At 39.3% G+C, this 26176-nt stretch overlaps 1 protein-coding gene and 1 long non-coding RNA gene across 3 annotated transcripts in view; one reads left to right on the plus strand and one right to left on the minus strand.

Annotated features, from left to right (window-relative positions):
- Positions 1-26176, plus strand: part of LOC147364368 (uncharacterized) — a 93957-nt gene that overhangs the window by 8506 nt on the left and 59275 nt on the right. The window contains exon 2 of the long non-coding RNA XR_015134420.1: positions 1283-1353. This is a non-coding gene — a long non-coding RNA (uncharacterized LOC147364368). The remainder of the gene's footprint in view (positions 1-1282; positions 1354-26176) is intronic.
- Positions 16490-26176, minus strand: part of SLC30A4 (solute carrier family 30 member 4) — a 32138-nt gene continuing 22451 nt past the window's right edge. For both annotated transcript variants that reach the window (XM_086320709.1, XM_086320710.1), the window contains exons 4-8: positions 24958-25111; positions 23306-23507; positions 22375-22480; positions 21479-21613; positions 16490-20862 (exon numbers count right to left, since the gene is read on the minus strand). In XM_086320709.1, the coding sequence (XP_086176835.1) occupies positions 20708-20862; positions 21479-21613; positions 22375-22480; positions 23306-23507; positions 24958-25111 (752 nt within the window). In that variant the 3' untranslated portion in view covers positions 16490-20707. The remainder of the gene's footprint in view (positions 20863-21478; positions 21614-22374; positions 22481-23305; positions 23508-24957; positions 25112-26176) is intronic.

A 26176-nucleotide genomic window follows, 5' to 3' on the forward strand; every position in this document is an offset into this window, starting at 1 on the left:
AAAAACCAAAACAACAGCTTTGCAGAATTCCTTAAAAGTTAACAATTAGATCTTGCAAGCAGTACAGACTGGCTTCAGCCAAGCACTGGGTGCCATATGGGCCAGGAGGAGAAGTGGAGACTCCAAGCCCCAAACTACAGTGCGTTCTCACCTGCAGCCTCTCCCTGCCCAGGCTGTGTGGGTGGCAGGTGACAGGTAGCAAGCCTCCACAGCCCAGGCGGAGCAAAGCTGGGCCCTGGGCACTCCTCCCACCTGTAGACATGGACTTTTCTGGCCTGGGCCTGTGGGCTCTGCGCCCACCCAAGCCCCAGCCTCTGGACACCTACCAGAGTAGCCTCCAGAATGAGGAAGTCTGAGTGGTGCAATTTCCTCTACCCTAAAAAGTGTGAAATAACTGCTCAGAAAGCAGGCTTGCCCAATTACCCACAATGAAAAACCAGAAGAGGACAAAGCCTCTCTTTCTAAGCTTCTGTTTATACCAGTGGGCTGCAAAGCAGGTCATGCTAGGTCTGAACGGATGTGGGATGGAGATGACTTCAGGCATGCAGCTCAACCTGTGGGCATTTCTGAACATCGAGAATGAAAAGCACCAGTGAGCTAATTTGACCTGTTCTAAATGTGCCAGTCTTTGCACTAGATCTTGGGGACTCAGAGGTGGTGACCTAACATAGTAGAAAGCTTGTCTTGGCTACTCCAGGAAATAGCTGAATCTCTGACTTGATGACCATTGTGAAGGCTAGATAAAAGGGGTCCCTTTGTCACCACATCCTATATGTGCCTTGGGCCCTGGTTTATGGCTTTGCGTAAGTATTAATAACTAAAGGTGTCTTCTCGCTCATAATCACATCCCATCACAAGCCAACCCATCGCATCTGCCCCCTCAAGCTCACTTTCAGAACTGCACCTCTATTTGGAGCATTTCCACATTCTCTCATGGGGTCTTCCTATGAGCGTGGGGTTTGTGTGCTCTGATATTTAAGCACAGGAAGGCCAGGACTTCGTCACTTACACATTCATTCATTCCTTTGTTCAGTGGGGAGTGGGGCTGGGGAGGAGGCAGGAGGATGGAAAGGTCTGTCCAACTCTAAGTAGGGGTGCAGCTCAGGGAAGGCTGCACCCTGAGTGGAGGCAGAAGGAAGGGCAGAGGGAGGCAGGAACAGAGACCAAACCCCTGTTTCTCTCTGCTTTCAGATCTTGTACCAGGGTGTACTTGCCTTTTGTAAATAGTGAAACAGTGTCTGAATGCTAGGTGAGGTAATTACGCATTTTCTTTGGATTGCAGGTTACTCCAAGAGGGTGTTTCCATGGATTTGCCCACCTCAGGACAGCCTCACCTGTGTTTCCTGCCTTGGGGTAAAGACCTTTTTATACCTTTATTTGGGACAAAAAACAGTAATGTGTTGTTTTCCGCCCTCCCTCCAAAAAAAAAAAAAAAAAAAGCAGTTCTAGCTGTATTCCATCTAGCTGTATGATGGCTTAAAGTTTTGATTTCTCATTGTTTAACATTGCTTACTTGAAATATTTGCGGAAATTGAGCTGAAATTCAGGCACAGCCAGTGGAAAGGCACAGGAGCAAGATTATGGCGCCATCTACTGGTAATATACACCTAAGTATGACAAAGTTGAACTTGCATTGAGCCTCTTGCGTAGGTGAAAACGAGTTGATTTTTAAGTGAAGTACAGTTGATTTACAATGTTGTGTTGAATATGAGTTGATTTAAAAGCTTAAAATGGAAAGTGAGTGTGCATCAACATATTCAGATAACAAGTTAATATAAAAAACCTCAATAGAAAAATGAGCTCAGAAAAATGCATGAGACATAAAGGGATACTTCATAAAAGAGGATATCCAATGCATGATGAACTTATGAAAGATGGTCGACTTTTCATTCTTGGAGACTCCTGGGGGAGGAAGAGACGTGACACGGAGGGCCTCAGACCAAAAAACCAACAAAAACAACAAAAAAACAACCTTCCAAGTAATTCAGATTTTATCCACCAGGGGGAGGACTTTGACTTTAAGTTGCATCAGTTCGGTTCAGTTCGGTTCAGTCGCTCAGTCGTGTGCGACTCTTTGCGACCCCATGAATTGCAGCACTCCAGGCCTCCCTGTCCATCACCAACTCCCGCAGTTCACTCAAACTCACGTCCATCGAGTCGGTGATGCCATCCAGCCATCTCATCCTCTGTCGTCCCCTTCTCCTTCTGCCCCCAATCCCTCCCAGCATCAGAGACTTTTCCAATGAGTCAACTCTTCGCATGAGGTGGCCAAAGTATTGGAGTTTCAGCTTTAGCATCGTTCCTTCCAAAGAACACCCAGGACTTATCTCCCTTAGAATGGACTGGTTGGATCTCCTTGCAGTCCAAGGGACTCTCAAGAGTCTTCTGCAACACCACAGTTCAAAAGCATCAATTCTTTGGCATTCAGCTTTCTTCACAGTCCAACTCTCACATCCATACATTACTACTGGAAAAACCACAGGGAACTGCAAATTGAAACCACAGTTAAGTGTCACCATTTACCCTCCAGAATGGTTAAAATTAACAATAAAAGACTGTCAGTGCCAAGTTGGCAAAAATGTGGGGTTATGGGTATTCAAATACACTGCTGCAGGGAGTTGTTCTGTGTTATCTAAAAAAAAGTTGAACAAATGGCTTAATCTGTAACATAGCAACCTGACTCTTTGGTATATACAACAAAAATATATGCCCATGTACCCTAAGATGCATACACATTCTTAACAGCATGAATGAAGCAAAGCTGGAATCAAGATTGCAGGGAGAAATATCAATAACCTCAGATATACAGATGACACCACCCTTATGGCAGAAAGTGAAGAAGAGCTAAAGAGCCTCTTGATGAAAGTGAAAGAGGAGAGTGAAAAAGTTGGCTTAAAGCTCAACATGCAAAAACGAAGATCATGGCATCTGGTCCCATCACTTAATGGGAAATAGATGGGGAAACAATGGAAACAGAGACTTTATTTTGGGGGATGTCCAAAATCACTGCAGTTGGTGACTGCAGCCATGAAATTAAAAGACGCTTGCTCCTTGGAAGAAAAGCTATGACCAACCTAGACAGGATATTAAAAAGCAGAGACATTACTTTGCCAACAAAGGTCTGTTTAGTCAAAGCTATGGTTTTTCCACTAGTCATGTATAGATGTGAGAGTTGGACTATAAAGAAAGCTGAGCACCAAAGAATTGATGCTTTTGAACTGTGGTGTTGGAGAAGACTCTTGAGAGTCCCTTGGACTGCAAGGAGATCTAACCAGTCCATTCTAAAGGAGATCAGTCCTGAATATTCATTGGAAGGACTGATGCTAAAGCTGAAACTCCAATACTTTGACCACCTGATGTGAAGAACTGACTCATTTGAAAAGATCCTGATGCTGGGAAAGATTGGAGGTGGGAGAAGGGGATGACAGAGGATGAAATGGTTGGATGACATCACTGACTTAATGGACATGAGTTTGAGCAAGCTCTGGGAGTTGGTGATGGACAGGGAAGACTGGTGTGCTGCCATCCATGGAGTTGCAAAGAGTCGGACATGACTGAGCGACTGAACTGAACTGAACAGCATAACTGGTAATAGCCAAGAAGTGGAAACAATTCAAATGTCCATAAACAAACAATAGGCTAGATAAAAAGAAAAAAACTGTAGTATATTAATGCAGTGGAATATCTAACAGCAAAACAAACAAAAGCAAACAAAGTGCAGCCACATAGCAACAGCGTAGGTGAATTTTACAAATGTAATATTGAAAGAAATTGGACATAAAACAATGCCTACTATGTCGTAACGATTGTATAAGTCAAAGAGGCAAGTCATTTTATAGTGTTGGATGTCAGGATGATGGTGTGGAGGGTGGAGGCAGAGGTCAGGACTGGGCTGGGGCTGATGATGTTTTATTTCTTGACCTGGTGGTTGTATGGGTGTGTTCACAGTGTGATCATGTATCTTTGATTTGAGCACTTTAAAAAATAACACTTTTAAACTAAGTTAATAATTTAACCCTTCATTTATAAAATTAAAAAATAAAAATGTTAAAGGTGGAAAGGTAGAGTGGAATTCCTAACCAGGATAATATAGGCAAAAGTGTGGGAGGAAGTTATCAGAAACTCGGGAAAAGAGAGAACAGGTGTTGGCTGCAAAAAAGGTTCCAGGTAATTCATATTCTTCCCACTAGGGGGTCTGCTTCTCTGTCTTCTCTCAGATTCTTGCCCTAGGCAAACATTTTGTTTGGGTGTTTTTGGTTTTTTTTTTGACTCTTGAAGTATTTCCATAGGGGAAATTTTCACAAGTAGAATAATTTGGTCGAAGGGTATGGCTATTTTAATGTCTTGTTTTATAAACTGTCAGACTGTCCTCCAGAAAGACTGTATTAACCTATAGCAACTCAAGAATGCTGCAAAGTGTGTGTTTCTAAAACAGGGTTTTAAGAGTTTGTGGATTTAACATAGGCAAAATGGTATGGAAGTGGACTAATTTACATTTCCTTAGTTATTAGTGAAACTAAACATTTTCCTTTAAAATGCTTAATTCCCTCTTACACATACTGGTTGGTCAGTGTTTTTTCTGCCTATTTAGGAGTTTGTTTTCTCTATGGATCTGTATTTGATATTTATATATTTTATTAGCAAATTTGTATCTGTCACAATTATCACAATTTCTCCAGTTCTCATCGTTACTTTTTTCCATCTTAATTTTTATTATTTTCTTTTGTAATACACTAGACTGCCCCTGTGGTTATACCTTTCCATTTTTTCATCTATTTTTTTAAAAAGTACTTTAATGGTAATACTATATATGTCACCAGAGGAATGGTGGTTTTCTTGATTATTGTTTTCTCAAGGGAAAGGATTCAGTTCAGGGACATAGAGGAGTTTTAAGTAACAAAAGGTTTGTTTGTTTATTTACTTGTTTGACTTAAACACCAAATTCATTTTCTCAGAATTTTGGAGGCCAGTAGTTCAAGATCAAGGTGCCAGCAAGATGGTTTTTTTTTTTTTTTTATTACTTATTATGGTTAGAACACTTAACATTTAACATAAGAACTTAAGAACACTTAATAAAATTTTAAGTGTAAAATACAATATCATGATTCATAGGCACAATATTGTTCAGCAGATCTCTACAGATTATCCATCTTGCCTAACTGAAATTTTTCAACTGTTGATTATCAACACTCCATTTACCCCTTTCCTCAACTTCTGAAAGCCACAATTCTGTTTATTTCTATGGGTTTGGCTATTTTCCATAGTTGATATAGGTGGCATCATGTATTTGTCTTTCTATGGCTGGCTTATTTCACTTAGCATAATTGCCTTCAGGTTCATCCATGTTGTCATGTACGGCAGAATTTTCTTCTTTTTAAAGGCTGAATGGCAGTCTGTTGTACGTATATACCACACTTGCTTTATTCTTTCATCTATTTATGGACAGTTATGTTGTTTCCACATTTTGAGTAGCAAGAATTTTAAGGAAAAGGGAAAGTACCCTCTCAAGAAAGAATGAGTTCACTGTCTGGAAACCAGAAGCAGCCCCGTGTGGGGTAGGGTTGGGCGTGTTAAGAGTGGCGGTGCCTCCCAGTGTCATTTGACTGACAAGTTAGTTAGCTTTAGGTTATATAACTTTTCTCCTAGTGTGCAGGTGCTTTCCTGGGGAAACCTGTGGGGGGCGGGCGGGGAGGGCGGTCCAAAACTGCAGTGCTAATTTATTACAAATACAGCGCAATGAAGCCCAGGTTACTTTGAGTCACCTTTTAGGTCTTGGTGCTTGTGTGCCAATGTGTGCTGGTGGTTTTTTCTTGCCTGGTCATGATATGCCTAGATACCTAGCAGGGGTCCTTGGCCACAAGAAAGAAGGTCTTTGGCATGTTCTCATCACCAGAGTCCAGGTGGAGGAGAGAAAGATGACCCAGTTCAGGATAGGGCGTGGACCCGCTCATGTCTGACTACCTAACATATGTATATTTCTTCCTAAATTAAGGTAAATGTGTATTTCTTCTAATTAGTGTTTCCCAAATCAGTTTCCTCTTATCTCTTTTAATGTTAATGCATTTTCTGAAGGGGTTCCATGGTCAAAGAATATTGGAGAACAATGAATTAGACAAAAACTAAACAACTTCCTTTATTACAGTACTTATCAGATCATAAATATGGTAGTTTATTCATTGAACATATTGAGCACCAACTATGAGGCACTAGTGAACAAAGAGTCAGATGTATATTGTGTATTTCTAGGTGAAGTACACAGTAGACAAATTTTCTCTAATGCATTTGAGCAAAAAGTTTTTATATCACCCATTAATCTTTTACATGATGCCACAGAATATCCTGATCTGAAATTTTTGCAGCATAATGTGAAAGACATGAATCAGCTTTCATTTTTTCCTAACAGACTCATCCATATTCCTTAGCAGAATTTGTTAAATGTGATTCTTCTTTGTGTGGTTTTGTTGTCTTCTATTCATTGAATATACATTTTCCATAATTTGGGGATTTGTGGCAGAGTTGTTTGTTTCATTGGTTCATATTTCTGAACTGTGTGTTGATAATGAAGGAATTGTTATTCAGTCACCAAGTCATGTCCGACTCTTTGTGACCTCATGGATTGCAGCACACCAGGCTTCCCTGTCCCTCACGATCTCCTGGAGTTTGCCCAAGTTCATGTCCATGGAATCGGTGATGCCATCCAACCATGTCATCCTCTGTTGCCCTCTTCTTCTTCTGCCTTCAGTCTTACCCAGCACCAGGTCTTTTCCAATGAAAATAAGGAACTAGCTGTATCCTAAAAGGGACAAGAACTTTCACTTTTCCCACCTTTAATTGTTGCTAAGATGAAATGGTGCCCTTGAGCTGCAGTTTCCCTAGGAATCTGCCAGCAAGAGCTGGGCATCTCTCAGAAGAAGCCTGAGAGCAGAGGGTATAATGTCTCTGGAGCCTCCTCAGCCCATTCAGCCACCGGGAGGGCTGGCCCTGGCTGGAGCAGGAGTATTTGGAGTCAGAGCAGGAAATTGATAGTTACTGAGTGCTTACTATGTGCAAGCCACTTTGCACATAAGGAATATTTAAGGAGAAAGTAAGGAAGCTGGAGGAAACAGCAGAGAAGTGAAAGGAGAACCAGGAGGGAATACACACAGACTGAAGGAGGTGAGTTCCCAGGATGGGTTGGTCAACAGTAAAAACTTACAATCTATTCTTGGTAAAACAACAACAAAAAAATCAGCCTATAATGCAGGAGACTGGGTTTGATCCCTGGGTTAGGAAGACCCCCTGGAGAAGGGAATGGCTACCCATTCCAATATTCTTGCCTGGAGAATTCTATGGACAGGACAGCCTTGTGGGCTACAGTCCATGGGGTCCCAAAGAGTTGAACACAACTGAGCAACTAATACTTTTCACTCTTACCATATAATCCAGCAAATCACAATCCTTAGAATCTAACCAAAGGAGCTGAAAACTATGTTCAAACAAAAAACCTGCCCTTGGATGTTTATAGCGGTTTTATTCATAACTGTCAAAACTTGGAAGCAATCACGATGTCCTTGAGTAGGTGAATGGATAAACTGTGGTACATCCAGACAGTGGCACATTATTCAGAACTAAAAAGAAAGGAGCTATCAAGTCATAAGAAGACATGGAGGAAAGTTAAATGCATATCACCAAGAAGTCAACTTGAAAAGGTTACGTACTATGTGATTCCAACCATATGACATTCTGGAAACATCAAAACAATGGAGACAGTAAAAAAAAAAAAAAAAAAATCAGTGTTTGTCTAGAGTTGGGTCAGAGGAAGGATGAATAGGTGGAACACAGATTAATGGTGAATACGTGCCACTATAAATTTGTCAAAACCCACAGAATGTACATCAAGAGTGAACCCTAAAGTATGGACTTTGGGTGATAATGATGTGTCAATATAGGTGTTTTTTTATTGTCGTTGGATTTTTGTTTTGTTTTGTTCTGTTTTTTTGCTGCACTGCGTCTTCCTTTTTGGTGTGCAGGCTCTTTGATGTAGTGAGTAGCCTTCTCTAGTTGTGGCATGTACAGGCCTGGTTGCCCTGCAGCATGTGGGATCTTAGTTACTGGACCAGGGATGGAACCCGCATCCTCTGCATTGGAAGGCAGATTCTTAACCACTGGACCACCAGGGAAATTAGGAATATAGGTTAATCAGTAACTCAATGGACATGAGTTTGAGCAAACTCCAGGAGACAGTGAAGGACAGAGAAGCCTGGCATGCTGCAGTCCATGGGGTCGCAGAGAGTCAGACATGACTTAGTGACTGAACAACAACAACAAACAGAAAGAACAAAGCATCACTCACAATCTGGTCATGTGGGTTAAGTCATCACTCGCTGACGGAACGCCCTGAGGGACAGTCAGGATGGAAAAACAGGGTGACACATTCTGTACTCTGGACACACCAGTCCCTGATAGTTAAGATGCATATCTAAGGAAGAATCTCAATGATTCCATATTCTTGCACCTTCGCATACATAGAAAAGCACGAAAATCATTAACTGGAGATGTTTGTTCCTTGTGATTAGCAGTCATCTTTTACCACAATGTATGCTGGATACATGTATTTCCCAGCCAAAACATTCACATATATACTGGCTCTTCCCCTAACTCTTTGAAGTAGTCCCTTCAAAGCTGCTGCTGCTGCTGCTAAGTCGCTTCAGTTGTGTCTGACTCTGTGTGACCCGGTGGACTGCAGCCTACCAGGCTTCTCCGTCCATGGGATTCTCCAGGCAAGAACACTGGAGTGGGTTGCCATTTCCTTCTCCAATGCATGAAAGTTGGTAAGAGGCTATTTTCTGAGGTGAGGGGATGTTGACAGTGGGGGAGACTCTGCCTGTGTAGGGGCAGAAAATAAATGGGGAATCTCTTACCTTCCTCTCAATTTTGCCATAAACCTAAAACTTCTCTAAAAAAAATAAAATCTTAAACCCCAAACTTGCAGATCCAGTGAGAACTCAGCTAGACAAAAGAGTTCTGATTTGGCATGAAAGATGACTAAAATGATATTCCTAGATGATATGAAACTGAGTCCCCCTAAAACTGAGTACCCTGGCCAAGTTTATGATTAACCTCTCCATCCAAAACTTTATTCTCTTTTTTTGTCCCACATTTGTCCCCTCAGGATTGAGGAGTCTCAAAGAAAAGGGGAGACTGAAAGCTAGCAGGACCCTATGGAGCCCTCCCAGATATAGTCTCCTCCATGCCACCCAGCTCCTTACTGTTTGTAGAAAAAGGCTTCAGCCTCCTAGACCTTCTTGAGTTTCAAAGGGCAGATTGAAGGACTTCCTAATTAGGGAAGAGAGGGAATGTAGAAACAAAGGAAAAGCCGTCAAAAAACAATATGTGTGCTTATTCAGTCGTGCCAGATTCTTTGCGACTCCATGGACTGTAGCCCATCAGGCTCCTCTGTCCATGGAATTTTCCAGGCAAGAATACTAGAGTGGGTTGCCATTTCCCTACTCCAGGGGATCTTTCCGACCCAGGGATCAACCCATGTCTCCTGCATTGGCAGGTGGATTCTTTACCACTTGCCACCTGAGAAGCCCTTCAAGAAACAATGTGCAGCAATTTAACAGAGTCCTGGTTCCTCCTCAAGGGCTGCATGTACCAATCTGATACATAGGCTTGAGTTGTTCTGTAGGAACTAAGGCCCCCACTTTGGGCCTAAGTTCACAGAGCTGAATTTGAACTGACTTGCAGGCAGGATCGAAGCCCTCTCTTTTCCACTGCACCATGCTGTCTCTCCTTAGTGTCTCACCCACAAAGTGTATGAGAGAAGAGGCACGAAGAGCATAGCCCCTTGGGGTCTTTATTTGCAAAACCTGCTAGAGAGCCTCAGGCAGTCCTGGGAGACATGGGGTCAGAGTCACGGTAACCTGTCCATCCAGTTGGACAGTCACTGATGAAGCAGGCACAGTCCTGCTGGGTCCCTCTTCTCCCGTGTCCATCCCACCCACGTAGGTGGGTTCTTGCAGTGGCCCAGGACAGTCAGCCCAAGCCCTCCTGACCCTCTGAGAGCACCACACAACATTGCTCTTGGTAACCCGTGTGGCCAGTCACAGCGCTGATCACATCATAAAGGGTAAGAGAGTGGACACTGGAGCCAGATCGTCTGCATTTGAGTCCCAGCTCAAGGTTACTAGCTAACCTTAGGCAAGTTTCTTAACCTCTCCCTGCCTTACCTTCCTCACCCATAAAAATGCGATTATAATAACTCATAGGTTTGTTTGGTAGGATTCTCAAAAACCTGAAAAGCTTTTAGAACAGTTAACTACCCCAAATGAAAATGAGCATGTCTCTACATGAAATGGATTAAGAAAAAATAAATACTTGAACCTTTTAGAGCAAGGCCTGGTATATACAGTCCTAAGCACTCAATCAGTGTTTTAAAAATAATAACAATTATTATTATTATCATTGTTTTTGGCCATACCATGTAGCGTCTTAGTTCTCAGACCAGGGACCAAACCTGAGCCCCTGGGGGTGGAAGCACAGAGTCCCAAACACTGAACTGCCAGGGAGGTCCCTATTATTATTATTCAGATGGCCAGACTGAGGCATAGAAAAACAGAGTAACTTGTCAAATGAAACATGAATGGAAAAGCTGGAACCAGAACTGGTTCTTTTGCCTTTTAATCCAGTGTACTTTGTATACTTGGTTACATGCTTTAACACCAAGATTACTGATTTAAAATTCATCGATTCTCTGAAAGTAGCCTGAGCTGTTCCCCTATGCAGAAAATAATCACTTTATTCATCTTTTTAAAAGTCTTTTATAAAAACAGTCATCAAGAAGGCTAGAATTGACAGGAACCAGCTCAGTTCTACCACTGCATTGGGCTCCAAGAGAGATTATCAGGCTATAAAAGTGATAAAAACTGCTGGTTGTTAGCCCCAGTTTCAGTTCAGTTCAGTTGCTTAGTTGTGTCCGACTCTTTGCAACCCCATGAATCGCAGCACGCCAGGCCTTCCTGTCCATCACCAACTCCCGGAATTCACTCAGACTCACGTCCATTGAGTCAGCGATGCCATCCAGCCATCTCATCCTCTGTCGTCCCCTTCTCCTTCTGCCCCCAATCCCTCCCAGCATCAGAGTCTTTTCCAATGAATCAACTCTTTGCATGCAAAGAGCACCAGTTTAGTTGCAATTAATTGCATAACTGTCTTGGGTGTTTCAGAAAAGTGTCTAATTTCTGTTGCAGTCTTAAAAAGATAAAACCATAAATACTTGCATAGCTGTAGTAGAATTACACATATCCTAAGTATCAAAAACTGATCTGGAATATTTTTATAGAAGAGTGGGTTTCAGTGACATTACAGAGAAGAGGTTAAAACATTGGTGGTGGGGATTTTTAGGGCGCCTTAAAAAAGTTTCCGGGTATAAATTGATATTTGATGATGGTATAGTTTCCAACTGGGGGAACATTTATGCAGCCCTCTGGTGTCTCTAATGCTGGAAATTGAAAGAGCAGACCTAGGTCTCACCCAGGGGGCTTGTGGGTAATCAGACAGTGGTGGCTTTCCAGGGTGATGGCGACAGAATGAGGGAGGTGAGCACAGAGGTGTGTGTGTTAGTTGCTCAGTCATATCTGACTTTGTGCGATCGAATGGACTGTAGCCTGCCAGCCTCCTCTGTCCATGGAATTCTCCAGGCAAGAATACTGGAGTGGGTTGCCATTTCCTTTGTCAGGGGATCTTCCTGACCCAGAGATCAAACCCAGGTCTCTTGTATTGCAAGCGAATTCTTTATTGTCTGAGCCACCAAAGAAGCCCAGAGAGGGGGCTCCTAATAGGGAAGGCAAGGAAAGCTTCTTGAAAGAGATAATGCCTGAGGAGTCTTAAAGGATGAGTTGATTTTTGTGAGGTAAACAACTTGAGGAAAAGGTCTTCCAGATAAAGGAGACAAAGGAGCAGAGGATAAGAAAGTCTGTCTTGTTCTGGGTTTGCAAGATGCAATGCTCAGCTTTTTTTTTTAAGTCTGCATTTGTGAAGAAATTAACCTGCAGTAGTTAGGATAGCCGATATTCGAGTTTTGTGTGTTCTTAAGACTTTGATTATGTTGGTCATTTAATTCTTGTAAAAGTCACATTAAGTAGAGACACTTATTATCCCCATTCTGCAGGTGGGGAATCTGAGGCACAGAAGTTCAGTGATTTTCCCCCATTCTTCTGGAGAACCAGGATGGTAACCTAAACCGTTTGAGAGACTTTGCCTCTGTGCGAGCTCACAATGAGAGCATCTGTTTGGTTTGGAGCTACCTAGTAACTATCCCAGGGATGGGGGAGTCTATGGGGTTGCACAGAGTCAGACACCACTGAAGCGACTTAGCAGCAGCAGCAACAGTAACTAACTCGGATAACAACCAGATTTTACCCACTCCCAAGCAAGATGAGATCAACTTTAGCTTATAATTCCATGACTTGTGGGAAGTTCATTCTCTTCTTGAAAATTTCTATGAATTACCAGAGGCTTGTGTTTTGTTTTGTTTCCTGTGGGTTCACATTCTCTATGCAGCATTTCTGAGCTGTTTCTTTGTCTCTGTCCCGTCTTGGTGAAGGCCAATTGGTGGGTACAGCCCCTTCTTAATTTAACCCCTTCCTCCCCCACCCAAACCATGCATGAATTAAGATTTGGGGGGGCTGCTGTGACCAATAGATGCCATGGTATGTTGACTGTAACATGGAGTTCCCTCCCCTTCCCGCCTCACAAGCAAGACCAACTCTGGGCTGGGAAATGCAGTGTCCTGACCTTAAAAGGAGTGGCTGGCTGCAGGCCAGGAGGTGTCCAAGGCCTGTGGCCTGGATCCCAGCCCTTCCCAGTCATGGCCTTGAGGGCTGAGGAATAAGGAGAGGAAGGGCCAGGGAAGGGGATGTGCTGGGACCCGATTCAGTGCCATCCTGGTACCTCAGAACACAGGAACTCAATTAACAAATGGTAAACTTTTGGCTGCTTTCTTGCTAATCATGCAAGTAATTATATAAGGTTGAATGTTCCCTAAACTATTATACTTCTCTTACTTTATACACCTATTATCTAAAACCTGGTTGTGATTTTAACTGCATTAGTTTATATTGCATCCCTTTTGTATTACATGTTTACATGTTTTTGTACTACACGTGTATAACTATATTCAGGAGTCATCTGTGATTTCTATTCCTGAATTACTGCTCTACCTATGGGACTTTGGGCAAGTCACTTAATTTTTTCTGATCTCAGTTTCTTCACTTGCAAAATGAAGATTATAATTATCTTCAGAGGACCATCATGAGGATTAAATAATACATAAAAAAGTGCATGGTACAGTGTCTGAAGGGCAGTAATGGATCAGTACATGTTAGTAATCATTACTTCCCCCATCAACCAAGAGCTGACTGTAGTTTGGCTGATGTAGGGGAGGTAGGATGGCAGTAAGCAGTCACTAATTGGAAGGATTTTGTGTTTTTACCCAAAGGATGGATTTCATCCTACAGTTTTTCAAGCCACTTCTAGTGGGAGTGGGATCTATCTGTAGGGGTGACAGTATAACCCAACATGCTCTCCAAAAACATAATAGAGTTTAATTTCCTGTTTAATTTTAAAAATACATAGGAGTTTCATGCTCTATTCCATAACGTGTTCAGTGGTATGAAGGTGGCCTTCAAAGAGCAATATTTAATTGAATGATTATAAAATCAGTATCTGGAAGGAGTCTCAACCTATTCTAGAAAAAGAAAATTTCCAACCAATAGAACCAACTTTTTGAGATGTCCTGATTTCAGTACCATGTAATCTTAAATTCAAGACTGCTTCTAAGATCAAAAATACATATCAATGATTAAAACACTCTACATTCTGTAATACTTTGTCTTAGGGATTAAAAAAATAATAACCTGGGCTTTGGAAAATGTTCTTACACAAAAAAGCAAAGAGAGGATGGAATATGCTTATGTTCTGAAAATACTGAAACTTTGGTCAAGCTGTAACTGATTAAAAAACCTGTTGGAACTAGGATTTGCCTTGGAGCCTTCACAGCTGAATATGATAGATTAGTGAATGGAAGTCCAGGAAACTCTTACCTTCAGCCCAGTTTTGAAGTTCAAGGCCAAACATTCAATGTAATCACTGTTCAGAGGTAAATATATCCCTGTTACCTTTATGCTGTTAGCAAGTTTCTTCTGGAAAGGATATAGGGGAATGGTGACAGGCGAAGGTGCAGACAGACTGACTTTCCTCAGTCCTAGGAAAGTCAAGGGAACAGTCTTGCTCTAAGGCTAGCCTTGCTTCATGAGGTCTGTAAAAGTTTCCTATTTAAAAAAATCCCAGCTATTCCCAGCAACACAGTTGTTGAGGAACTAGCCTACTGTGTTCCCCCTTTCCTTGGCAAAGTAATAAAGCTACTTTCTTTCTTTTTCAAAAACAACAACAACAACAAAACCCCTATACTCTTAACAAGAAATACCTCAATATATTTTGGAGAAAAATCTACCCATACACATCTTCTCCATACTTTCAGCATTTTGTTAAAATGAACAAAAGTATTAAAAAACAAAACAAAAAAACCCACCACCACCACAACCCACAAACCAATGTGCAAAAACTGGGAAGTGAAACATAGACAATAGGAATTTAAAAGTCAAACCAGAACAAGTCTTTGAAAAGTCCAGGACAGGATACAAGGAAGCTATTTGGTAACTTACAAAGTATCGTCTTCATGTTTGGTAATACGCACAGGCCAAATTTACAGTTTATGTCCTGTAAAAGTCACATGAGAGCCTGAAACCAGAATGCTGCTTGAAAATGATGAGCTCATTGGTGATACTTCACTGAACCTTACAATTTTAGGAGGTTTAAACATCTTATCTCCATGATTCCTGAAGAGATATTTAGTCATAGGCTTCATACTTTTTATATATGCTTCATTTATTTCACAGCTTATAGCAATTATAGTAGATCATAGTTGGAACTGAAATATAACCCCAAAATATTATTCTAATATATTAAGTAAGGCTGAAAGTTTAGCATAAACAAGTTTATAAGATCGGTACCCCAAATTAGGATTAATATATGACATGAACCCCCAAAATAAAACATCAAAAAAATAGAAATAGACCAAAGAGTATGTCACAGAGTATGTAACATGTAAGTGCTTACTGATATATCTAAAACTGTATTATTATTTTCAAAAATAGTTGTCTTTTACTAGCTGGGTACCTGAAAAACTTTAAAGAACATACTCTTTTAAAAGCCTTATAAGCAATTTTCAATTCACTTAGCAGATCAAATGTTATCTTTTGGTTTGCGAACTCCCAGTTGGCACCAACTATGGAAGGTATTCAACATGTATATATTTTTATTTCATTCATTTTTTTTGGTCATAACTTATGTGCAAAATTAAAAAATTCAGGTGAATAAGCTTTATGCTGAAAAATATTCTTAAATGGTGCTGGTGATCATGGTGCTGTAGAAAATGGCTTTGCTGCTGAACATTATGTATAACATGGTAATTGAAATCTTGCTACCCTTTCTCTATATTTTGGCCCCAGACTCCAAGGGGGATAAAGAAAAGAAAAATGATAAAGGGAGGAGAAGACCTTTTGGTGACTCAGTTAGCTGTCAGACCAACCAATCACAGGAACTTCCAAGCGGGCTCTGTTGAGAGCTTGCTGCATCCATTTATGCTGTTATGGTCCTGAAATGGTACAACAGAGCACACCAGAGGCCAGCAAACTTTTTCTAGGAAGGGACAAGCAGTAAATATATTTGTCACGACTACTCAATTCTGCCACTGTAGCATGAGTGCAGTTGTGGTTGAATGAGTGTGGCTGTGTTCAAGTAACTTTATTTACAGATGCTGAAATTTACCTTATGTAATTTTCACATCATGAAATATTATTATGATTTTTTAACATTAAAAGATGAGAAAACCACCCTCAGAAACTTAGGCCATACAAACAGATTGTGGCAGATGGGCCAGTGAGGTATGGTGTCTGAGCCCTGGTCTGAAACGGTTGGAGGTCCTTGGGGCACTAAGCTCACACTTTCCGATGGGCCTCACCAAACTCACTCCCTCAGCAGCTTCTTTCTTTCCTTTCTGCCATTGTTGCTGGGCTGCAGGGACATCAAAAGGGGCTCATATGGGAATTCCCTGGAGGTCCAGTGGTTAGGGCACCCCACTCCCACTGCAGGGGTCCAGGTTCATCCCTGGTTGGGGAACTAATATCCTGCATGTAGCATGGCCCAAAAAAATTTTTTTAAGAAGTGACGGATATAAAAAGATAAAGGTTATTTCAATCTCTCTTTTATCCTCTCTGGAAGATTTTCTTCAGGTTTATTTCTTAAACATCTAAGAGGCCATTAAATTGGAGATTCTAAAACTAGATAGCTTAAAATCTATTTTCCAATGCTTTTCTATGAAGATTACATTTTGAGGCCTATTATGATTATTTATTCAATTTTAAATACATAGAAATTTAAGGCACTGTACACTTTCATTTTTTTAATAAACCACATGGCAAAACAATACTTTAATAAATGTATAGGAAATTACAATTTGAAGATTGCAAATTCAGTACATATACATATACTATAGTTTGATTTTAAATTACAAGGACAGACTCCAGCTTCAAAATCTTTCTAAAATCAATCATTATGCAAAATACCTGGTTTCTGAAAGCGTATATGGGAAAGTATATACAATTTCTTAAAGTGTGATATGGCTTACTTATTAACATGTATTTATTTAGAGAAGCATAAGCTTTCCAAATATACATTATCTTTCAGGTGCAAAGCTGACATACTGGCACATTTCAATTTTGTTGCAGTTATTTCAGAATATACTTAATTGCAACATTTAAATTGACACTGTCATAGGTTTAACTGGGAAAGTCTTCTTAAGTGTTTTCCAATCTTACCAAAAATTAGAAAATGTTTGTTGGTCATCACAATATGACTAGAAGAATGGGTTAAATCTTTTGAAAGTGAGAATTCAATGACTGGCTGGCTGGAATGTGTAACGGAGGGGCACACACACAATTTAACACTGAGGACTTCCCACGATGGTTCTTCTCCACAATCTGTGTGCTCTTACTGGCATCACAAGCAATATCCCTGGCTAGCGATCTGTAACATAAATGTGAAGCCCTGTCTGGTGAGATTCACAGGACAGATCTGTAGCTAGGGTTTGCAAATGATATCGTGGTTAGAGAGACATTAGGCATAATCAACAGTTTGGGGATCAAGCTGGCCTCCCCTCAACAGAGCATCCTGCAAAGTGTCACTCTGCATTTGTGACTAACAATACCCAACTGGTTCCTAAGTGAAGCTTGATTCAAAGACAAACTGAACCTGATGAACTAGTCTTGTGAACACATTCTGTAACTTTAAATTTACTATATGTAAGGCAGAGGCAACAGCAAAAGTGTCTAAAACCTTATTCCAAAGGGGCTCAAATTCTATATAAGAACACCTTATTTCGTTGAACCAACTGAAGAAAACACATTTAGCTAATTGTGCTTGTTTCAGAAGTGAACACTTCTCTGTGGTAAGAGTGCTTATTTGAATCTTAGCAGTGATCCTGGCTTGTGATTGTGCAGTGCATCTAGTTCTACCACACTTACCATAAAGCTCGGCGTGCAGAGAAATTTGGATCAGGAACAATCAGCAGCTTAAACAAAGGTTCTACCTTACCCAGAAACACACTTATAAGTGCTGCTTTGTCTCTGAAGGATGGTTTTTCCTCATATTAAAATGAAAGGGAAGCTCACATATCTGATCCTGCCTGTGTCTATTCTGGGAAAATTCTACTGAAGACAAACACTCAGTGAGGACACCTGAGCTCAAGAGGTAGAACCAGAACACTGAGACTCCTAAGAGCAGGAAACTAGTTTTAGAAAATGGGAATGAAGCACCTGAAGTGGAAAACAGTAAAATAAGAAATCTAGTGATTTGGCAAACAATACTGATGGGAGCTGCAAGTTGTGAAAATCCTGGCTCACATTACACAGGGAATAGCTAATGGAAAATGTATGGAGGAATTCCGTCGCTTCTGGTTCTGCATTTCAAAGCCCTCTGAAATATGCTTTATGCAACTATATTCCCCGTTTTATATTTCTAAAGCAGCATGGTCGTTAATGAAACAATAGGCCATAAAAGTCAAAATGCTGCATCCGGTCAGAGCTGTGAAACACAGGTTATACACATAAGTAATTCTGATTATTTGCAAATGATAACCAAAATACACCTCACTGAAGAATTGCCCAGTTTTTATGTTGTGATCTGTTTTCCTTATGCAAAATTAATAATGCTAGGTGTTTATACAAACAGCCACTGCCTTTGCTGGACAATGGAGAGCCCTTTTTGAGAGCTGGCTGAGGAGTCTAACTAGGGGCTGTAACTAGGCGGGGGAAGGACAGACCAACTGTGCAATTCCTGGTCATATCTGCTAAGTTCACATCCTTCTCTGCAGGTCTTATAAGTTAGAAGTTAAATCTATCAATCCTCAAATCTTACACTCCCAGTGAAGTACCAGTACAAAGTCTATAGTCCTTGCTACAAAAAGGAAAGCATAGGAAAACTTCATGTGTTTCTCATTTTAAGGAGAACACTATAAGATTTACAAAAGTTTTTGGTCTTTCTGCGTTTTACAAAAGGATCCTTTCAATCCTCAAATGTATTTCAGACTGTTTCATCAAGTAACTTTCCAAGGAATGGGTTATTTATGAAAAGTCAGATATTGCTATTTAAGATAAAGGAAAATTTATAAGAAACAAGCTGGGTAGCTATGAGGAACAATTTGCAAATACGGGGAAACCATTAGCATAATTAATGCATATTCTTTTTCCTTCTCTTGCTAAGTGCTCAAAGTCTACAAGTGCCCACTGAAATGCCTCCCATTTATTCTTACTTGCCCTCTGTATTTTAATTTTATATTTATTTTGATTTCAACAGCTTATGTGCTACTGAAATTTTTGAAAAAGTCAAATCATTATTTTAAATAGATTCACAGTAAGAATCTCATAAAGTTAATATTTAACAAACACGAGGTTTTATTACAAACCATTAATCCTCATCAACCCTTTTTTGGGGTAAATCCAGGTTTTATCTTAGGTTTATTACATAGTGAGGTATTTGGCAGAAAGATAAAGCATGTGTCCTGTTCATTTATATCAGGAGTCATCTGCATGCCCATCTAGGATTTCAGTTCACAACTTGCTTGGTACACTGCTGCTCTACTCTGATTCTGAGAAGTCAAAGGACCGTATCTGTTCTTGGTATAAGAAACTGTTCTTCTTGAAAATGGATTTCTAACATGCATAAAGATAATCTCAAAACCAACAGTTGCAAAATGAAACATGAATATTCACAGCTGCCTCTTTAACACAATTGTTACCAATTAGTTGCCTCTGCTCTGAAAACTTTTATGCTTAGCCTCCCCACAACAGATTTAATGTCCATCCCCATTCCCCTGCTTCAAAACATAAGAACACACAAGGTCAAAAACCCTTGAAAATTTTGTCTTCTCAGAGTAATATCTTCCCCCAATCCCTCTGGGCATTTCTGTTTTGATATTATTATTGGAAAAACTTCAAAGTTATACCCTAGGATTTCTGGAGTCCGTGGAGAATCCCTAACCCGTGTCATTGATCTGAAATTATTCCTGGAGGAAGGTGGTTGGTCTACAGGAGAGGTGGAGGGCACACTGAAACTTAGTTGCCCAGAGTTCTACCCTGAAAGGGCTCCCACAGGTTAACTGGCATGGAAGCAGGAAGGAAGGTACCAAGCAACTTCCTGTACAAAAGGCAAGGCAGTTTTTAAAAGGACAGAGGGTCATTGTTTACCTTCTGTGGTCTCTTGCTGTTCTTAAAATAATTCCATGAACAAGTGATTTCAGGAAGACTTAAATCTGAAACCCCACACCCCATTCTCACTCCGTTTTTTTTTTTCAAAGTATCATATTATAATTTGAGTTTATGATTCACTTCTGCTATTCAGAATAACACAGAAAATATCTCCTAAACAATTTAGTATCAGTGGCCACAATAGGTAAATATTTGATTCTGATAAGATTACAAATAACCAAAAATGCTAACTTTGAGATACAAAACCCTGTACTATCTGGAAAAAGTTGATTACAAATTATAACAATAAGATTCAAACTTATTTGTGAAATAAAACATTTCTGAAACTCTAGGAATACATGCTTATTCCATTCTCTGGATAATTAGTAGTACTTTGAGAAATAATTTTGGTAAAAAGAGAGGTGGGTGTCAAATTCAAGAAGCTGGGTTCAAGATTACATAATAAAAAAAAATCAGTTTTCCAGCACTGGCTTGATATAAAAATGGTCTTTAAAAAGGATTTTTAAATGCAAATACTGAATTCTTGATGCTTTCTTTAAGACATGTACTGTCATAATTAGTGAAGTACGGTCTTGGATTGTCTTCTGTGAGGTATCTGTAGAGTCATGTCTCATTCTGTAAACAGTGTTTTAGAAACATCTTCATATGAGAATCATGGTGAAGTCTCATTTTACCATTAAACAGAAACTAGCACTGGCAGGCTGGAGTGTCTGTTTTGAGAGACCGGTGCTTGATAGTGACACAGCTGTCAGGGATTCCATTTCTCACTCAGGTGTGCATTTATTGCTCTCACATCTGTGACTGCAGGATAAATAAGGCAGCAGTCTCTCATATATACACAGTTAGGAACTGGAACTCTGACAGTTTGCACAAGTTCTGTTCACTTCTTGCCTGTAACTCTGAAGCTGAATAGTACATTTATACATGCCAAACGTGTTCAATAATAAATGCTTTGCTTTGGACTGTACTTCCTCCCATTTAGATGAACTTCCAGGAACTGCAATATCAAGAAAATATCATTACTATTCACTGCACACTGTTACATTATTAGTGAACAAGACAAAGGGCAAAAAAACAATCATACTATTCTGTGTACATGTTTTTATTAGTTTGAGTTCTACCCTCTTGAAGCTATTCTGTTAGAGAAGTGTTTCAGTTCACAAAGCCAGAACGACTTCTTCTTATTCCAATTTCTCTAGTGCACTCTTGCATAGAGAAAGAACACTAGACATCAATTACAAGTCTTTCATCTTTTGTAGTCTTTTTAAAAAAGCCATAAGCATGTATTATTTTGATAAAAAATAAAAAGCATCAATCTGTGAAATGTTTAAATAAAAACATAGAGTCTAGCTTTTTCTATATAGAAAGAACATATAAATATACTTTATGCCTTTAATCTGAAGGCAAAAAATCTATCTGTAATATCTCATCAGAGAGAAAATGACCGCTCTGCTATCATTATATTGACTTGCAACTCACCTTTTGAAGAGCTTCACCCTTCCCTTAAAATAAATCTTTCCAGCAGAAAAGTCTTCCTATTTACTCCTAAGGACGGTTGTTTAATTCTAAAGATAGAAGTCCACCAACCCCAGCATTTACCGTCAGCAACATACTTAGCTGTATGTGTACTATGGCAGTAGGTTTTCCTGAAGTGAGAGACCAGATATTTAAATCTTCCACTGAATGTACATCTTCTATTTTCATCAAAGCTTCTTTGATATAGTCTACATTCAAATGGCTTGGTACACCTATTCAGAATGGATCATTTATAAATAAAGGCTATTTTAAGAAAAAAGTTATATATTACTAATATGACATTTTTTAAGAAAAGAAACCAAATGGGTTTACCTAATTCAGTTTAAATTAGTACTTTAAACTACATTAAAACTTTAAGATAAACTATGCATATATATAGCAGGATATACACGAGAGGTTAATAAATACTTAAAAAAATGCTCACCAAAAAGAAATGTCAACCAAATCAGAATACTTTAATAAATAAGCTAGGATAGACGAAAAAGGAATATACAATGATGATAAACCTACTTTGAGAACTCACAGTTACATGCTTATACTTAGTATCAGTAAGGCAGGAATGTTGGAAATTGAATAGCAAGTTAAATGGGAATTACAGACTTAATACATGAATTACTAAACATAACTACATTAAGAATCATGAGCTGCATTCTTGTCCTAGCTCCACAGTTTATTAGCAGCATGACCTTAATGAAGTTATGTTACCCCACTGTGCCACAGTTTTGTTGCTGGTAAATGGGGATAATAATGTCTGCCTTGCCTACCTTTCTTGGCTATTATAAAGATCAAATGGGTAATAGATGGGAGAGTGCATTGACTCTTGAATGTTTTTTCATGTAAGGTGGTATTATAGACTAATAAGTATTAGTAAAAAGAAAGACATGACTCCTACCCTAGAGAATCCCTCCTGCCAACAGCCCCAGTCTGATTTAGGGAAATAATAAACTCACAATGGGGATACCAGAGAGCTTACCTTCTAGAATTATCACTACTGTGTCCCATATGATTCGAAAGGTTGTAAAAGCCACAAGTAATGAAAACACATATGTACAGATGGGATCAGCAATCCTGTATTCTGGCTGAAAAGAGACAAATCAAAAATATGTGATTAAATACAAACAGACATAAAACAAGTCTGAAAAGCAAAGCAAGGCATACTCTGTCCCTTCTTTAGCAGGACTGGAGCATATCTTTAGAACTTGGATGTTGCCAGTCGAGAAATGTCTACTGTTCTTTGTGAAACCCATTTCCAGAAGTTTAGCCGTTTATTCAGCTGTTTTCCTCTGTGCCTCCTCTAAATCTTCCAGTCACAAGCCACAGACTATCAGAATTGAAAGGAGTTTCAGCAGCCATCCATCTGGTCTAAGCCCCTCATATTAAGGTGTAGGGAACTCAAGTTTAGAGCTGGGGGACTTGCTTAAGATCAAAGCATTACAGCCAGAGCCAACACCAGAACTCAGATCTCTGAATTTTCATTCCGGTATATATTCCAGTACCTAGTAGTTGAGTGACAAAGCTTAAAACTGAGTTTTTCAGTGAAAGCACCACCAAAACCAATAGATAAGTTATTCCTTGAGGTGATACTATTCTGACTAGTGCTAATAAAAAAGCGATACTGATAGTTCAGGTATGTTTGCATAACGCAAAATGAATAGGACTGGCACTGGTGTCTAGCACACTGATAAAAGATAGTTGTGACCTTTAGTTTAGTTTTGTTTTTTGTTTTGGCCGAGCCGCACAGCGGCTTAGTTCCCCAAATCTTAGTTCCCCAAAAAGGGATTAAACCCATGCCGCCTACATTAGAAGCACAGAGTCTTAACCACTGGACTGCCAGAGAAGTCCAGTCATTTTTAATGTTGAAATTAAATAATATTTTCAAATCGAAGAATTAGTGATTATGTTACCTTGAATCGTATGATGTATGCAGCTATTAGCACACCAACACTCTGTACCAGATCCCCCAAGGCATGTACAAATGCAGCTCTCACTGCCAGGCTATCCTGCCCTTGGTTGTGTCCACATCTGGGACCTGTGGTAGGAGAATTTGAGGGCAGGGAGTGGGAATGGGCATGATGGTGACCAGATTGGTTCAACAGAAACCCCATTCTGTTAAGAATAAAAGAAAAGATTATTATTCTTTCTAATATTATTGATTAAAATATTTGTTACTAATCAGGCACTAATGAGGCAACATGAAACTCATTCATTTAATTAATATTTGAGCACCTATTATGTATCAGGTACTGTTCTAGGTCTTGGGGTCAAAATAGTGGTAAGGCAGACATATCCCCATGGAACTTATGTTCCAGGAGAGAGGGCAGAGAATTAACAAATAAATACATAATGTACTGGTTGACAATGTGAATGCTTTGAAGAAAAAGTAAAGCATGGCAAGGAGATGGAGAGTGATGGGGAGTGATGAGAAAAGGCCTCACTAGAATTCTGAGTAGAGACTTGAATGAAGTCAGGAAGCAAGTGGTGGTGGAAGAGTGTTCTAGGCAGAAGGACCACCAGGGCAAAGGCCCTAAGATGAAGATGTGCTCTATGTGCTTTAAAAAGCGAGACAGCCACTGTGGCTACAATAAAATGACCAAGATGCTAGGAGGTGAGCTGGAGAGGTACATAGGATCTAACAAAGTGGCCATGGTAAAATGTTTTGATTTTACTCTAAGTATGAATGGAGGCCATTAGTACAGGGACTGGCAAACCAGGGTCTGTAGACCATAGTTGGCTCACTTCCTGTTTTATACATTTTTTTTCTTTTTCTTTTGCAAATAAAGTTTTATTGGAACACAGCCATGCTCATTTGCTTACATACTAAATGTGGGTGCTTCTGTTCTATAGCAGTAGAGCTGAGTATATGTAAAAGAGGCTCTCAAAGCCTAACATACTTATTATCTGGTCCTTTTACAGAAAAAGTTTACTGAACCCTGGCCCAAATGATTAAGTAAGTATTAAAGATTTTTTAGTTTTTAGGAAAAAAGTTGGTAGTTAGAAAAACTTATTAAAATAAAAATACTATAAAAGTTATTTTAAAAACTTTGTCCTACTTAAATTCCTGATTGTTAGTCAAACTTCAGTATACCTGAGCAAACCCATGAGAAACTTATATAATTCCACAACAGTATTTTATTAACATTTAGGAGAAAAATTAATGTACTATAAAACTTCAAAATATATTAAAATATCACTGCACATTATTGAATGCATACACAATAGTCTCTAAGTTCACAGTACTTGAAAATATTAATGTGAACACAATACAGAGTGTGATACTATAATGGTAGATAGTGTTACTATAAATTTGTCCAAACTCATAGAATGAGTTTAACACCAAGAGTGAACCCTCATGTGAACTATGGATTCTGTGCAGTAATGATGTATCAATGTACAGCTCATGGCTTGTATTAACAAGTGTACCACTCTGGTGGGGGATGTCGATAATGGGGGAGGCTATGCATGTGTTGGGATAGCGTACATATGAGAAGTGCTTGCAGTGAACCTAAAACTGCTTTAAAAAATAAAGCTTATTAAATTAAAAAAAAATACAGCTTACATCACGTTAACTGCAACTCCAATAGCTGCAGTGATGAGCATTATATCTCCATTTATTTCATATTTCATGTGGATAGTTCTTTGGACAGCTTCATAGAGGAGGAACCCCATTAGTATATACACCAACAGCACACTAATCATAGCTGATAGAACCTCTGGAAGGAAAAATATAAAAAATAAATATATTTGTAGAATGGTTATTATACTTCATACATACTAAATACTGTACAGTCTCTAGTTTATATATTCTTCCCTCTAAGGAGATAAAGGGATTACGTTATTTTTGTCATGTCATTTTTCTTATTTAAAAAATTGTTGTTTGCTTTGGATCCTCTATTAATTCATTCCCACCACTCCCCACCTCCTTCTCATCTCTTTAGGGTCAAATTATATATATTTACAAACAAAATGAAAAAAACTGAGAAAGAATTTGTAACATACTTGATTACAGACTAATTTCTCCATAGATGATATACTTACAAATCAATAAAAAAAGCAAACAACCCATAAGAAAAATGGGTAAAGGACACAAATAGTAATATACAGAAAAGAAACAGGTATCAAAGTCAACCATAATACAAGAAATTCAAATAATTCCTTTTGCCCCTTACTAAGTTGGCAAATGTTAAAAAGTTTAACAGCCATAGTTAGCAAAGATATACTGATAGAAGCATAAAATAAAGCTATCTTTTTGGAAAGCAGTTAGTAAAACTAATACAATTTTAAAATGCATATATTCCTTAATTCTAAAAGTCTATCCAATAGAAACACATCCATATGTATACAAAGACATCTACACAATTTTCTACTGTAGCTTAGCCTGTAGTATAAAAAAAGATCCAGAGACATCTTAAATGCCCATCAATAAGGAACTTAATGGATAAATTATGGTATATACATAATGGGAAGCCATAGTCATATATATAGGTATTTTTAATTGAAGTATAATTGATTTACAATATCATGTTAGTTTCAGTTGTACAGTACTGTGTGTGTATATATATATATTCTTCAGATTTTCTTCTCTTATGCTCAGTCACTTTAGTTGTGTCTAACACTTAAGTTGTGTCTAACTCTTTGTGACCATAACCTGCCAGATTCCTCTGTCTATGGGATTCTCCTGGCAAGAATACTGGAGTGGGTTGCCATGCCCTCCTCCCAGGGATCTTCCCGACCCAGAGATGGAACCTCTGTCTCCTGCACTGCAGGCAGACCCTTTA

Source organism: Bos grunniens, chromosome 10, assembly GCF_055505025.1.
Source record: "Bos grunniens cultivar Pamir isolate PY7600 chromosome 10, Bosgru_T2T1.0, whole genome shotgun sequence".
In the NCBI taxonomy this organism is placed as follows: domain Eukaryota; kingdom Metazoa; phylum Chordata; class Mammalia; order Artiodactyla; family Bovidae; genus Bos; species Bos grunniens.